At 38.3% G+C, this 12,891-nt stretch overlaps 1 protein-coding gene across 7 annotated transcripts in view; it reads right to left on the reverse strand.

Annotated features, from left to right (window-relative positions):
• Window positions 1-12,666, reverse strand: part of NFIB (nuclear factor I B) — a 436,433-nt gene extending 423,767 nt beyond the window's left edge. For 5 of the 7 annotated variants that reach the window (XM_049116128.1, XM_049116127.1, XM_049116126.1 and 2 more), the window contains exon 1: window positions 12,553-12,663. In XM_049116128.1, coding sequence (XP_048972085.1) covers window positions 12,553-12,648 — 96 coding nt within the window. In that variant the 5' untranslated portion in view covers window positions 12,649-12,663. Of the gene's footprint in view, window positions 1-12,552 lie in introns of all 7 variants that reach the window. The other 2 variants (XM_049116123.1, XM_049116122.1) reach the window with 2 other exon arrangements.
• Between the last annotated feature and the right edge of the window lie 225 nt (window positions 12,667-12,891).

A 12,891-nucleotide genomic window follows, 5' to 3' on the forward strand; every position in this document is an offset into this window, starting at 1 on the left:
TTAATTATTGTAAAATGCTTTATTGTAAAACATTGTGATTATTTTATTTGCAGTTAATACTGTTACCATGGGGTCCTGCTATATACCTGGCAGAGCACTTTTTGTATATTACCTCATTTAATCCTCACTACCACACTACAAAGCAGACACTGCTACCATCTCCATGTATAACAGTCAAGGAAAGTGAGACACAGAGAGATTAAGTCATTTGTCTAAGTTTATCCAGCTGGTCAACAGCATATTTGGGATTTGAACCAGGGTAGTCCGGTCTTAGAAGCCCGACTTGGGGCATTGGGTGGCTCAGTGGTTGAGCATCTGCCTTCAGCTCAGGTCATGATCCCAGGGTCTTGGGATCTAATTCGGCATCTAGCTCCTTGCAGGGAGCCTGCTTCTCCCTCTGTGTGTCTCTCATAAATAAATAAATAAAATCCTAAGGAAAAAAAAAGAAGCCTGACTCCACCGCGATGCTATTCTGACTCTCGAGATCATCTGAAATACCCTTCAAAAGCTATTTTTATATTCTACATTCCCTTCCACTTTAATTTCACTTACTTCGGTTCTCTACCTTATCAACATTTATAAAATGTATGTTAGTAAGAATATGAAGTTCCCGTATTATAAAGAAACTATCATCTTTCACTTTCTTGCAGTCACACAATGCGCATGTAAAGTGCAGTAGGTAACCACAGTCCTAAGATGTCTTTCTACTAAAAACTTCAGGGCTTGGGGGTGGGGGGGGACTCTTTAGGAAAACACATTCTCCCATATGCTCTGATGTTTATCAAAAGGCCATTTCTTTTTTCTAGTGGTAGCTGACCAGTGAAGTCTGCACACATCATTTCTCCCCCTCGAACACTTCAATTGCCTTTTATTGCCTTATTTGTAAATTAAAGAGCTCTTCTAAAAATTGTTATTTTTCTCAAGAAGATAAGAATTCAACATGTGTTATAAACATGGACTCAGGGGCACCTGGATGGCTCAGGGTTGAGCATCTGCCTTTGACTTAAGTCATGATCCCAGGGTCCTGGGATCAAATCCCACATCAGATTCCCCACAGGGAGCCTACTTCTCCCTCTGCCTATGCCTCTGCCTTTCCCTGTGTCTCTCATGAATAAATAAAATCTTTAAAAATAAACAAACAAACATGGACCCAGCCCCATAGCTGTTATCTATGTTGCTACCTGTTCTCCTGCCAAGGGTTGACTTCGACTGACTCTGTCATCCTTAGAGTAGCTCTGAGGAGAAACGCCCCAGTGGAAAGTTCTACAACTTCAATGGGGCCAGAGTCCCACAAATAATCACATTCTTCCAAGAGTATGAAAGTCCTTTAAAAAGGGGCTCCAATAACCAAAAAAAAAAAAAAAAAAAGGGGGGCTCCAATAGTAAAAGACCTTTAGACACAAGAATCTGAAACATTTCTGTTTAGATATTGAATTTGAGCTCACCAAACACTTGCATGTTCGCTCAGTATTTTTCAAACCTTGTGTTGTGACCCAGTAGTGGGTTAAGATATCAATTTAGCTAGATATGACACTCTTATTGAAAAAGGCAAAATAGAACAGAATGAAAACTCTTAAAAGTGTATTTTAGGCAGGAAGGGTAAAGATTGTTTTATGAATATTAATTTTCATTCTATATATTTATGTCTGTGTGTGCTAGGTTTGGATGGAAGGCCCCCAAAAGTTGGAAACCACTGCATTCATTTGCTTCTAACAGTGGCACAAAGAAGTAGGCAGGGCCTAGAAGTCGAATGGCTTGCTTATGCTTACACACCAGCTTAGGGACATCCGTCCAGCTTTTTCCATTCTTAGTGTAACTGTCATTCTACAATCCCCATTGATTTAGGACAAGAAAATGAAGCAAAACAAAAGAAAACAATAACATCCTGTTAACACAGCAGTGCATGATGCTACTGAGGTTGACAGGGACAAAGGCCATAGTGAACAGAACAAAGAAGGGTTCAGAGGTCTTCCACCCCCCCTTTTTGAAACTCTTGAAATTAGATTGCAGAAAGGTATCCAAGAACTCCCAGCTATAAGATAAATAAGTTCTAGGCTCTAATGTACAGCATGGTGACTGTAGTTAACAAAACTGCATTGTACACTTGAAATTTGCTAAGATAATGAATCTTAAATGTCCTCACCACGCACACACACGCACACACACACGTGCACACACACGCAGAGGCAACTACATGAGGTATTGAGGGTGTTGCTAACCTTATTATAACCTTAATGTAATCATTTCACATTATATACATATGTCGAATCATCACATTGTACTCCTTGAACTTACATTAAGTGTCAAATACATCCCAAGAAGGCTAGAAAGTGATAAATATTAGCCAAGAACTATTTTTTAATATTTCACAAAGCCTCTCAGAAATGGTAGTTTCATCCAGAATAAGGTCTTTAACTGAAATGTCAAGTTTTTTGCTTTTGGCTAGAATTGCAACAACTCCACATATTGTTCAGGAGTGCTTTGATGTCTTTGGTTAATTGCAGTGAAGTGGAAAGTGCCAATGACCAGACTTTTAATGATGGCACTGCCTGTTGGTAGCTGGGTAAACATGGACAAACTATTTAAACACTCGAGCCTCCATTTCTTCTGTAAAAAGGGAGTTACATCTGAGACTCAATAATTCTTCGTTCTACCCACTGATAGCCTTATGGTCAAGAGTTTTGAGAATATTAATCAATAGCAATATTTCCTTCCACCCATGCTATTATTTAGAATCATGTTTTCAAGCTTAAGAAAAAGTTAATCTGGCATAAGCAAACGTTTTCAAAGCATCTGAATTAAAAAAAAAAAAATGTGTAAAGGAGATAAAATGAAGAGAAACATCCCAAACTGACAAATGTGGTTGGGCTGCTGGTTCCAAACTGATTGATTGATTTGTTAATTAATTTACGATGGTGCAACAATAATTACAAGCTACTGTTTGTCAGCCAAATCACTTGTGATGAAGTCAAAGGTTCACATCTGTGTGCATGTCCCAAGGATCAATGCATCAAATTAGCTCTGTTGGCTTTTTTCCCACTAAAAGCTAACACGTGTCATCAATATTCCAGCATTTGTGTGTGTAAACTAATTGATTGAACATTCGTGCTACGTAAACATGTGGTTTGTGTTATGTGGGGTACCATTTATAAACATCTTTGGTGCCAAAAAAATGAAAAGCCTCACATAAGATAATTAATATCTTATTGGACAAATAAAATGGCAATTTAGTGTTATTCCTTTGATTTAAGGATAAAAAAGCATTGCTGTTTCTTCTGAAGTGTTGAGCATTGTTGCATTGCATAGTATTTTACCATTCCACCTTGGAGCAAGCCTGAGGAAATTTATAGAGAAGGTGAAAGAATTGGCTGCTCATGTCTATCAATAATAGCAAACTACCTGTGATTCTAGAAAATCACCATATTATTGTCCTCACTAGTGTCTGCCTGATGGACAAGTACAGCTTATAGAGAAAGGTTGTGTCTAGCTGAGAGGACTTCAGTGCCTGTCAAGGGCCTCAAGAATGCTCCTCCACATTCACTTTAGTGACAGCATCAAGGACAAAGGGTCATGAGATTAAGGGCCGGTGACCTTCCAGATTCTGAAGATTGGGCTGCAGAGCACTGAGTGCTGGCATTGGGAAGCAGTGTCTCAGTTTTCATTCAGATGCCAGTTTATATGGTTGAAACAGGGCCTAGTCCAAATAAATGGAATTTTTCACTTTTTTGCTCACTCCAAAGAGATCATATAGAAGCAGTCACTTCTTAACCTTGCTGGGAGACCTTCTTTCTCCCTTTTCCAAAGACGTGTGTCCCTCCATATCGTACCCATCCCAATTTAGATTTCTGTTATTCTTGGCGTGTTCCCCAAGCCCTCACCCAAACACTGAATGTTGAAATGTCAGGCCACCACCAAGGCCTTTCCCAACATTGCAATCTAGGTAAGACACATGGAAAAATCACTGAAATCTTCGAGTGGAAAAACAATCAATCCTCTGAAATGAAACGGATGTCATCAAAAATAAGAAAATAGACCAAAAAGCTCACCAATTTCAAAGTCACCTTGCTTTGGTCACTTACACATTACAACTACATTAGCCTCTTCCAAATTCTCTAACTTATTAGGTGCCTGAAAGGTCTTAGTCACTGTGATAAAGGTAGAGTTGAGAAAGCAGGAGATGCTCCTTGTCGACAAAGATGCTTTATTGGTCTACTGCTTACCACTTGGTAATGACCATGAGCCTGTCTGCTCCAAGGGAAAATATGAATTTGCTGCTTCTGCCCTCAGCCTTAAAACTTTGCTACTAATCTCATGGTAATTCCTACATGCTTCTAACACATTTAAGTTTTATCTTGGAGAGGGTAGGTGCTGATTCATAATAGGTCACAGATTGGAAGCCTATCATCATTGATCAATGCACATCCTGGGTACCCACTGAGACCACTATCCCCATTAGTCACTATGGGAAAGCCATAGTCTTGGTGCAATTTGACAATTATTTATTAAGGGCCTTTTATGTGCAAAATACCATCTAGAGCCGGTAAGACACAGTCCCCATCCTCTTGGGGTTTATAATTTTAGTTGAGCAACTAAATAACATTAAACAAATCTTATATTCATAATTAATAAATGTCATATAATAAAGTGGGTTCATTTGTATTGGAACATTCATACAGCCTAATTCATACAGTATGAAAACGTATCAAAAATGCTACGGTGTTGCAATTCAAACAGTTGCAATTCTAACAATCCTGAAAATAAGAGAGAAAAATATCCCATTTATAGCATAATATGCTGTCCATTATATGATAAACTAAATCTTTCCTTAAAGTACACACTAAGTGTGGGCTATAATAATAACCTCATCAAAGAATTGTTACAACATGAGTCTTCTGTGGTCCAAGTGAAAGAGCAAACTTACATCAATTTTAAAAAAATGAAGGTTTGAACTGCATGATGGTACAAATGGCATTTGGGAAATGTTGCTTATTCCATGCCTTCCCATTAAATGTATAAAACGTGGTCACCGCTAGCATTGCTGTTGCCTGGGACGTTGGTGAACTAGTCGTGCATTGTTATGTGAAAGATTAATCCCTCTGAGTTCAGCAGTAGAATTTGCAAAGAGCATCCTACAACATTTTAGACAGCCAGCATTTTCCGTGTTGCCTGGTGGAAATTTAGCATTATCTCATGCTCCAGAAGACTGGTAAAATTCTGGAAAGCTTTTCTTCACCTACTTATGTTTAACACCACTAGCTAATAATACGTGTACCTTCGATCAGGTTTTGCATGTTACAGATCTCAAGTCGTTTATTATGTTTTATCTCATTGGAGCCTCACAACAGCCCCATGAGGTAAACAGATATTATCAAAACCTGAAAATGGAAATGCTTTGCTTGCCAATTTCTTTCCAAAAAATTTCCCCCAGATGGCTTATGCCTATAGCGAATCTAATTGTCTCGAGGAAAGATGAATGGAATCACATTTCCAAGGAATTCCAGCCACCTCCAGTCCTAGGGCTGTACAACCTCGGGCGCAGCTTGGGAGTGAGTGAAGTAGCTCACCCAGCGAGAGCGAGCTGAGCCCCAGAAAGAGGTCAGGCTTGAATCGAGGGGGGCAGGCAGGTGCAGGGCAGGCGGCTGCAGAACCTTGACCTCGGCCACAAATCATGAGTCATTTGCCGGCACGGTTGACGGCTGGATTGTGGGGGAGAGGCGGGCACACTCAGACGCGGTGGATTTTAGTGTTCCCTGCCCCTTTCCCCCCTAGTTGGGGACCGCGCTTCCGCACAGTGGTTACCCTCAGAGTCCTGTGGCTTCATCTATATGGTGAGGCCGGTAATGGCAATTGCGTCGTCTTGTGCTGAAGACTGATTTGTGTTAAGTTGCCTCCCAAGGAACCTGGGAAGTGTCTGGCAAATTGGAGGCCCTCTACGATCACTGATTTTTTTTAACCCTTAAAATAGTAACATTTTTTAAAAATCATAACATTTAATGTTTAACAGTAGCTATTGAATCTCACTACAAGGAGGCTCTGCTTTTAAGAAATCTGCTAAAAAAATTTTTAAGACTTTATTTATTTGAAAGAGAGCGCATGCACACAAACAGGGGGAAAGGCCAGAAGCAGACTCTCCACTCACCTCCAGCCCCATGCAGGACTTGATCCAGGGCCCTGGGATCATGACCTGAGCAGAAGGCAGAAGCTTAACCAACTGAGCCACCCAGGGGCCCCAAGAAATCTGCTACAATTTGAGACAGAAAATATTGAATTTTTAGGATTGCTTTAGTCTATAAAGTTCCCACAGATAAAATTTATATGAATTCAAAAAGTCAACATGAGTATGAAAGTCCCATAGAAAATGCTACAATTACATTCACTTAATCTGCCCTGTGTGTTTTTTGAGCACCTACTAAGTGCTCAGACTCGAAACTCTATAATAGTCCTGGCTTATACTGGCCCCCCTGGGTATGTGTCATGAACTTGGTATTTACACTGCATTCACCAGGTGCCTCACTGACTCCATCTCATTCATCCTCACGACAGGTTGGAATGACAAGTAATGAGTACGATTATCTGCACTTTACAGCTGGCTCTACCAGCCACGAGAGGAGCAGATTCATTTGCCAGAGGTCACCAAATCTACATTTCCCAGGATTCAGCCCTATGCTCATAAACATATCCATTATGTTATAACCTCAGAAAATGAACATAGTAGTGGGAAGTTAAAAAATAATTGTTTTCTGAATAAAGTCATTTTTCAGAGAAGTACTGGGATAAATTTACGTTAGAACAGTGAGAAATGAAAATTGCTATTAAAGCTGTCCGTTACATGATATGCTAAAGCTGCCCCATTACAAAGCATGCTAAGTTAGTTGAAATAATAATTATCATAACAAACACTGACTGATAACTTTCTAGTCTCCTGATTCTTTGCTTAAGCACTTAAAATGCAATAAGATTTTAAACACTTAAAGCTAGTGAAATACAGAGTATACCTACACATCTCCCTTAACAGAACTTTTTGTGAAAACAACTTCTCCACTGAAGGTGCCTTGCAATACAACAGAGGAATGTCATTCTTTTTCGCTGGCCTGGTACATCTTCACTAGTACATTTTCCTATATCCAAGTTCACTTTCTCAGCCCCCCAAAGTATAGATCACAAATTGTCAAATGTCACAAAATAACAATCTCAGAGAATTTTAAAATATCCAAAGGTAGTGATTGACATCATTTAGCTCCGTTCCAGAAAATACGCTATAGTTTCAATGATATTGCAAGCATCGGATATCTCTCTTTGTTGACCAGTCCCTATACTGGAAAATGAACACCAGCTTTCCCATAGATAGAAGAGATAACTCTCCTTGAGAACATGACCCTTTGCTTCCAAAAAAGACCTGGGAAAAGAGGATGGACAGGCACTTGTGTTTCCTTACTCTCCGATTAAATTAATAACCATATAATCACTATTTATCAAGATGGGATCCGAAGGATATTTTCCTTATCCAAAGTTTGTACATTGTGTTTGTTAGGCAAGCACACAAGTGAAAATAAATCTCAGAAGATAAGATAAATATCACTCCCAGATAACAAAGTATCTTGGAAGAACATTAATATATTTAATGACATCTGCCGTACAGTTCATTTTTATTTACATACGCTAGAATGGTATTAGGAATGAAAACTCATCACTAAAGAATATAAGTATGGAAGATGCATGATGAAAAAAGACATAGACAAAAAACTTTGTCTATGACAAAGTTTGAAATATTAAAAATGTGGTAACTTTATTTACAGATGTCGAAATCATGTTTTTCACTCAGATATCATCATCGTCACTGTTGTTTTTTTACTCAGTGACTCATGTAATAATCTATTAGTTTTTGCCAATGTCATCAATTGTACAGAAACTGGCTTAGGTAATGGCAACGTTAACATACACCTGTAAGACTAAGAAAGAGTGTTAACTACCTCTCAAGATGAGCAAGGAATGAAAAGATGTATTAACTAACTCAGACAACGAGCAGCAAATCTGCAAATGTAATAGCTATGCATTTACCAACATTATAGAAAAAACAGAAATCATTTAGTTAAGCATTTTATTGTTTTTCTTAACAGAAATCATTTAGAAGCGTTTGTTAGTATGATGACGATCCCCCGCCTATAACACTGGGACTCGGGTTTGATTCCAGAACAGAGACAGCATTGGTCATCTCTGTACCAACAACACTGACTGGCTATGGTAAGTTCTTAACAAAACTTTGTTGAGTGAGGCACAAATTTTATAGCTTCTAATTCTGGAAATATATTTAATGGATAGACATAATATCTTCGGGCTACTAGTTGATATAGTTATTATCTGTATGGTGTCTATTAGTTTTGATTACATTTCCACATTCAATTATAGCTCTGAAGGAAATAAGACAAAATTTGAAATTAAATAAGTATTGAATTTTGATTTTCAGATATATCTTTGCATGGCTGGGAGATTACCACAGGGTTATAAATGTGGTCATCAGGCTACACAGGAGTTTTCTCAAATCTATTTTTAGCCTATTAATTAGGCTCTTCAGGAATTCTTTTGTTTATAGTAAAGTAAAATAACATACAGACCAGAAGATATACTAGTGCCAGCATTTGTAAGAAGATAGATTAATTTTCAGGTTTTCAGTTAAAAATAGTCCATTGTAAATCTAAGTTCACCTCAACTTCTCAAAGCCTTTTAAAGAAACATCTGCTGTGAAAACAATCTCTTCAATTTTGTCCTACCTGTACTGACATTTGTCATCAAAGTATTGAATTCAACTTTGTATTGAGAACAGAACTTTATTTTTAAAACAAGTGATGCATTTGTCCACCTTATTAATATTGTCTAAAAACAAACAATAAGGTATATTAAAGTATCATATTTTAACACATCAACTTCTCAAAAAATAAATTTCCTTTCAAGAAAAATAAAAAGTACATTGCAACCGAGTAGATTAATTAATCTTTAACCAAGAGTCATCTTTGTGCCTTTGATGATATGAGATCTTGCTAAATTTTTGTGTTTATCTGCTTGTTTATTTTAATATTTATAAGACTGAGGATTTCAAGTCTCATAGACCAGCAATTAGTTTTTCAAATAAATTTTGTGGATTCATATTTAAATAATTGCCCTTCGTGATTAGGTAAATTTACAAATGTTCTGGCCTGGTTCTGATGGGATCAAAGGATTAGACTTGGGAAATTCAGGGAAAAAAAAAATGTCTGGTGAATACCCGTTACTCTGAAGTTTCAAATAGCTAACAAAGAAGTTCTAATAAGTCCTACAGAGAGCTTTAAATAAGGAGTGCACAACAGAATGGAAAGTCCCAGAATTGCTTTTGTTGCTTTTATTTTTCAGTAGTTCAAAAGGAAACATATAGCCTCATCGATAACCAATAATGAAATAGTGCTATTTATGAGATGCGGCTTGCATACATTCCAAGCGGTATTTTTAAATATTGTGAAAGGTCATCAACAGAACTCTAAATATAGCCAACCAACTGTGACTTAAACTGCTCACATGATTTTCCTCCTTGAAGGAGTTACATGCAAAATAATCTGAAGAAGTAAAACATCTAAGATGCACCATTTAAAAAACTGCCTGTATGTAGATGATATTTAACATCTACACACATACATACAGTGAGTTTACTCTTTTTGTGCTTGTTTATTTTTAGCTGTCTCAATAAAATGTTTTTCCTCCTCTCTGTTTTACTAAAACATGCCTATCTAGGAAGGAAAACAGATGTAGAATTGGACAACTACGTCTTGTTTGGGTTTTTTCCCTGTCAAGTAGAATTTATGATCATTGTCACACAATAAGAGAATCTAAGTGAAACAGACAATAAGTCAGGAAGCAATTGCCGGGATCCTTTAGCACTGAAGCTTTCACATTCAGGATTTGGTTACTTAAAACTTCATTTGATTAAGCCAAATAAGGATACAATATCCTTTCTTACACAGAAACCCCAGAATAATTGTAAAAATAAAAGGAGCAATGTCATAGTGAGAGCAGAATCACAATAAACTAGTTTATAACCTGAAAACACCTTTCAAAAATATTCCTGAAATCCCACACAGCAGAATCGTGGTAATGTCGCCACAATACACTTTCTTCTCTCTTCCAGTATATTACTAACGAGCTGCAATAATTATTTTGATTAAACTTTCTACAAAGCATCTGTCATTCCAAGTTTTCAATGACACGCTAAGTATTAAGCTCTTAGACATTTTTCCCAAATTAACAAAGTTTATTCAAATTAAATTTTCCTTAATAAGAAACATGCATGCCACTCATGTAAACCTAATGAAGATTTAATATGAAAATAATTTACACCAAGTATTTTTTACTTAATATTTTACCTCTGAACCTGTGCTTATATATATTCTACATCTTCTCAGGCAATAAGAGAAGATAATCTTTAAAAATGAATAATCAGCTTACACAAACCTTTAACAATAGTATTTACAACCATGCTTCTCTTGGGAAGCTATGGTCTCTCTGTACAGAGCTAGGTTGACGACATTTAATGGCGAAATATTTACAGGGATGGTCTCTTATACCCATATCAATCCCAGTTTTTAAGTAAAAAAAAATTCAGAGTGAATTTTTTTCTTTTTTTTACTTTTTTCCAACAGAAAAAAAAATCTCTCATTTTAAATATTGATTTTCAACCTTACTTCTGGGAACATCCTAAAATGATCATTAAGAGTCATAGTAAGCATCAAAACCCCACTTCCAAGTCTTGGTACAGTCGCATCAAGCACATCTTTTATATAAGCACTTTGCCATCTCTTTCTCCAAATATCCACCAGTGTTTTAGGAGGTCATTGCACCCACGTACCCGCACAGTGCTCAAGTCTAATAAGAGATGGAATCAGAAACAAAACTCAGCCACTGTAGAGTTTATATCACTTATAAAATGTACTCCAACTGGAAGAAAGTGGTTGAGAGCCAGAGAGAAGGGAAGGGAGGCAGGCTTTCAGTCTGTTCTGGAGGAACTGAGCACTCAGAGCAGCAACAAGTAGCGGCAGCAAAGTTTTCCTGCAGGCTCCCACACCTCGCATTAATGAGACCGCTCACGAGGACAACTGCAGCGCTCGGTGAAGCCTCTCTGCACCTTGGGCGCCCAGGAAGAGCCTCGAAGAAACAGCATAATTTCTACCTTTCGGGAAATGCACACATTCATAAGAACTCCCTTGCCTAGCAGAGCCAGAAGCCAGGACCACTGGGCCGGCGCTCCCTTCTGTCTGGGCACCGGCGATGGGCTGACCACCAGGGCTGGCCGCACCCCTCCCCACCTAGAATAAAGTGCCCATTGTCTCACACTGTACTAATTGTGAGAAAACAGCCCTTGTAGGAAGCATAATAATTATCAAAGCCAGCGAGCAAAAGCAGTCAAGACTTCAATGAAGGGGGCAGAAAGGAAAGAAAGAAGAGAAAAGGAAAGAAAGAAAAATAAATAAATGCTCAGCTGAATTAAGCCAAGGATGAATTTAATATTCATCCTGGAATGCTTGCCTGCAGAAGGTTTACCCATTCATGTCACGACTTTTGCCTACAAGAGACCATTGTCCACACAACAGAAATCAGTAGATTGAAAATTTTCACATAGCACTTTTTCGACGTGAAAGGTTTCCTTTCCCAAAACTATGGCCTCTAATCCAGCATCCTGAGTAAAGAAAGTTACAGCCTCTCTCCCCTCGATATTATTTTGCAAGTTGAATCCTAGAACTCATCAGAGTCCTGAATTTTTATGCCTTTTTTTTTCCCTCTTCCCAAATTTGCAGCTGGACAAATATGGGGATAAAAAAAAAAAAAAAAAAAACCAACTACCCAGCAACAACAAACCCACACACATTTGCCCGAGCAAAGAAAAATAATGAACTGAATATGCATATCCTCATTAACTAAATTTAATTACGCTGAGTGGCATAGTAATCAGTGGTTGCTCCAGTTACAGTATTCATTGAAAGGGAGGTGGATTCCAAATTAAGGCGAAGCGTGGGGGACAGTCGCATACTGATGAGGCAACTGCACACAACATGATACAATACACTCTCTAAATCATTATTCAGAGAAGCCCAAGAAAGAAGTACATTACTCTGTTTTAAGACTAATGCAAGAACAATTAGCCGAGAAGCCTCCAATCCCCCAGTGACTGCCCCACCTCCATACAATTCACACCAGCCAGCCTGGGGCCCGAGTGGACCATTTACATTTTTCTTTTTTTGAAAAAAAGAAAAAAGTGAACAAAACTTCACACTGCCTTTTTTTTTTTTTTCCCCTTCTTAAAGGAAAAAAAAAAAAAAAAAAGGCCTATGTCCCTGGCCACAATAGCGGGGAAATCCTATCTAGCGCGCTGGTGTGCGAAGGCACCCCAGGCTCCCACAACTGGAGCCTGAACTTTCCGCAGGCAGGGAACTTTATAACACGTGCATGAAACAATAAAGGAGGAGCTCAAATAGAAAGGAGGGGGGAGGTTTTGGGGGTGGGAGAAAAAAAATGTTAACACGCCAAACTTACCATCCACCAGGTCCTGGCTGACATGTCATAACATAGCTGCCATTTTATGGAGCTGTCCGATGCTTTCCCAGCCATCATGCTGTCAGCAATCTTCATCAGATGCAGCTCAATGGAAGATAAGACACCTAATCAAGGACACATCGGCGGTGGCTTTCTGGACTACATGTAGGCCAATCCTTATCACACTGCATCATGGGAAAAGCTTCTTTATTAGCAGGAGGAACTGCAACCTCACAGATAGAAAGACAAGGATCAGTTCTTTTGCCTTTTTTTTTTTTTTTTTTTTTTTTTTTTTGGTCTAAAGGGATTGGTGAAAGTAGCTAGCGTTCTTTGTGTATC

The sequence above is a fragment of the Canis lupus genome, chromosome 11 (genome assembly GCF_003254725.2).
Source record: "Canis lupus dingo isolate Sandy chromosome 11, ASM325472v2, whole genome shotgun sequence".
In the NCBI taxonomy this organism is placed as follows: Eukaryota; Metazoa; Chordata; class Mammalia; order Carnivora; family Canidae; genus Canis; species Canis lupus.